This window comes from Limulus polyphemus, unplaced genomic scaffold (genome assembly GCF_000517525.1).
Source record: "Limulus polyphemus unplaced genomic scaffold, Limulus_polyphemus-2.1.2 Scaffold1985, whole genome shotgun sequence".
NCBI classification, from domain to species: Eukaryota; Metazoa; Arthropoda; class Merostomata; order Xiphosura; family Limulidae; genus Limulus; species Limulus polyphemus.
In genome coordinates, this window is record NW_013667595.1 from 101,008 (window position 1) to 105,122 (window position 4,115).

Here is a 4,115-nt window from a genome sequence, read left to right on the forward strand (position 1 = left end):
AAATCTATAGCCAGTGGTTGTCAACATTTTAAGCATATAAAATGTGACCTGATTTGAATGAAAATTATTCACTTATGTAAAAGTAAATATGACGTTTTGTGAAAAATCTGTACGTGATGAAGAAAAATGGATATTATTTTCAGATTCAGCGTGCAGGAATTACTGTAGAACATGTAAAAATTTCAAGACAATAAAACCACTGCAGGCCTGTGTAATAAATCACAAATTTATCACTTTCTAAGTCACAACATTGTTTGTATATGTTAATTTAATCATTAGTATATCATTCAGATTATGATGAAGTAAGAATATGAAGGTGATCAAGAAACTCAGATCCAAGCACTAACATATCATTTAATTAAAGCTTACATAATAACTTATTGATGATCACATTATATTATTTTGAAGTTTGAAGATTTTAGTGATCAAGTAATTCAAATCAAAACAATACCATATTGTTTAATAAAAGATATTCTACTTTACCTGATTCAGGTTTACTTACCTATTAGAGTATAAGTTATTAAACGCTTACCAAACAGCTTGTTTCCAAGTTCACGGATACAACGAGCAATCTTATACCATTCTCCTGCTAACTCATGTTCGAAACAGACAATCATCACTTTTAGACCTGAATGAAGAAGGAAACATCAATAAGAAAGATACATGGGGATCCACATCTTTTAAAGTTTATATCTTGAAGGTAGATATAAATATTAGGTATACTTATTTTGGCTTGACAGAAAATTCAAAAATACATTTTATGCCCCTATAATAAATGTATTTTATACACATAATGGCAAGAAATTCAAGGATAAATAGTCTACTCCCTGTGTTAAATGTATTTAACACCCACAAAAGTATCTTAATCTTTTGTTTGGAAATTAAAAACAAAACATCCCCATTTTCAAATATACGGTACTTACAAAGACAAGTCTATGGTACTTACAAAGACATATCTACTAGAAGTGCCTTAAAAAAAACTCCAAAAAACTGAAATACTCCACTTTAATGAACTGGAGTCCAAAACAATTATATAATCTAATGCTTGGTGTATTCTACCAAGAAAGTGAATAAAAATTTTTTACGACAGTGGAAGTCACGTGACGCTGGTAACACGTGATGAGTTTCTAGAAGGATCATGAAGGCCCGAGTGTTTGCCAGACGCCCTCTATTTTAGTATATAAGTCTGGCAAATAAAGCGGAGAGATAATTTTGCAGATAGAGAGATATACAAACAGATAATCGAGTCAAGCCATAAGTAAAGTGTGAATTATAGCTAAGTTAAAGTGACTGTGGAAATTAAGTGTATTGCAAAGTTGTATTGAGAAAAAATAAACTAGTTTTATTTAAGAAAGGACTTGTATCGCTGAAGTTCCTCGGGAAGAATTTATACCGTCACATATATTCAATACATTAAAGACTGTTATTTTGAAACTGAACAACAGAAAAGGAAGTAACATACTATTACTACTCACTTGACACTCGCAAAAACTATTTCAACAAACATTGAAAGATTTTACCAGAAAACATAGTATAAAAGTGCAGACCTTATACGATAAGATCTGGAATGTCACCACATATGTTGATGCCCATTTCAGTCTTGTTCGGTCCTCTCTCCTAAGTAGTGATTTTTGAGCCTACACATCTGTTCAAGCCACTTTATGCTAAATGTGAACCTTACTGTTCTGGAGGTAACATTTACACTTGTACTTAATCTACGTCATTGATGAAATTTCTACTGGATTGTCATGCATCACATAAAGAACATACTCTTTTTTTAAGAGTTTATGCTTTTTACTTTGGTTCCAATAACAACACTAACAGTTTCATGTATCCCCTTTAGAGTTTCTGTGTAATTTCTACCTAAACATAGAATTTCAATTCAATCTGTCACATATGGCATTTCTGTCCTGGAAGCCATGAGTACATTCAGTACATTACTGCTGGGAATAATATGATTTCTTGTAGTTTTAGAGGCATCATGCTGATGTAGCACTGTCTGATTGGTTGAAGGACAGCCAATCATAGTGTAAATTATCAAAAAATGGCTGTACTCTGATGCAGTTGATTTTCAAACAATAGAGAGACAATCCAACAATATTTGTATTTATGTCCATTCTATTCACTGTTCCCATAACTATTTCCAATACTTTATACCAATATTCAGTAATTACAGATGTGAATATCATCACTAAGCACATAAAATAACTTTTACTTCTTTGTATTGTGGAATTTACTACTAAATTAAGAGTCTATCTAAGTATAATTAATTATAAAATAATGTTTCAACATTCTTGGACATGGTTTAATCAGATTAGTGAATTATGGTAACTGGAAAATTTTTATAGCTGTCAACAGGATTACTTTCTCATATATCTGAATCTAAATCCTCTACAAATAAGGGTTTTTAAAACTCCTTCCTTTCACAAGGGATTTCTAAAAACTGTTGACATCTATAGTCAAGTGCTAATCTATGGTTAAGTGCTAATATTCTGTATATTTGCAGTCTTTCCTTAACCTTCTAATTATCTTTTCTTAGTGCATTATCAACAGGTTTGTTGAAAAAACTGAAACACTACTGAAAAAGTAGAAAAGTAAAATTCTAAGGAGATAAAAAAGCACTGCAATTCAATAACATAAAACCAGCCATACACAGAAACCACTTATAAAATATCATGTGTTAAAACACCATTCATCAAGAAAAGCAATTTTCAACAACAATATTAGAGATCTGTACTTCACACCAAGCGAGGTTCAGGTAATCAATCAACTTAATTATTTTTTATGGTATTTCTTATCTGTTCACACAAAGTGTCTGGTTTTCAAATAACATAATTTTAAAAATACATTAAAACAATTTCAATTACAAAATTTGTTGTTTTCATATATATATATAAGTATATGTTATCAGTAAAACATGAGTAAAAATAATTTCGTGTCAAAAAACAGTTTTAACACATTGTATGAGATAGGATGTATAAAAAAAGTTGATAATGTAATGGTATTGATCATTTATTGTTATTGATGTGAAATGATGGAGTTGACAATATATATATATATAGATGTATGCTAGGTTTAACTTTTAATTGTAATTCAGAAAACTTGCGGCTTTTGTTACTGATGTTATTTTATAGATAATTTATGGGTAAAACAGCTACTTTTTAAAACAATAAGCATATTTACCAGATTGTAAGGTTGATGCTTTAAAACTATAAAGCATGCCAGGTTTCTGTTAGTGCACAAATTTATTAAGATTAAAATTTTACAGTTGTGGATTGAAACTTTTGGATATTTAATTTAAAACATTAACACTCACTTCCACTGATTGTTTATTGTAAGACAAAATAGTCTTAATTTCATTCAATGTTAATAAGGCAAACACTGAAGATTAGTAACATATTGTCAGAGTCATGTGCCTTTGTCACATTATTGTCTGTAATGAAATATTATAGATTTTGTTGTTGTCATTACTATCTTGGTTAGTAAGGAGAAGTCTGCTAATTCACAATGCAAAAAAACAGCTATTTGACTTTTAATGATTTTTACTTTATTAGAAGGCATGTTTAATAGTAATAGCTTATGCTTTGGGAGCTCCTGAAGACACAGATATTAGAACTGGTGAAGAAAACAGGAGACCTGGACAAGGAGTATCTGTTCCACTTGTATATATGTATATAACTATTTATTATAGTTGTTTTGAATTAAGAATACTCTGTGTTTTTTATATTAAATTAGTTATTATCAATAACTTCAGATCAAAGCAAGCAAACTACATAGATAACTATGCTTACTGGCTTACTCATAAAACAGAGGAGCTGCATAAACAGCAAGCTAGTCTTTTTGATTTCAGAGGGGATTATGCAACCATAGGGTCAACAAAAGAAGCCTGCTAATGTAATTATCAATACTTCATCATTCTACTTTTGAAAAATAAAGCTTTCATTCCAATATGTGTATATACACATTTGGAAACTACTGGATTTAGCCATAGTTTATGCAGTCTCATGTGTCCTCCCAGGGAAAACAACAAACCTAAAAACTGTTAAAGATATATACACCTGGAAAAAAGTTAAGCACCCCCAAATATTTTTCAGGATTGCTTATTGAAAATAAGG

General features: G+C 30.2%; 1 protein-coding gene across 5 annotated transcripts in view; it reads right to left on the minus strand.

The window, feature by feature from the left end:
• Positions 1-4,115, minus strand: part of LOC106465571 (protein unc-80 homolog) — a 138,172-nt gene that overhangs the window by 19,245 nt on the left and 114,812 nt on the right. For all 5 annotated transcript variants that reach the window (XM_022393494.1, XM_022393492.1, XM_022393493.1 and 2 more), the window contains exon 41: positions 533-628. In XM_022393494.1, the coding sequence (XP_022249202.1) occupies positions 533-628 (96 nt within the window). The remainder of the gene's footprint in view (positions 1-532; positions 629-4,115) is intronic.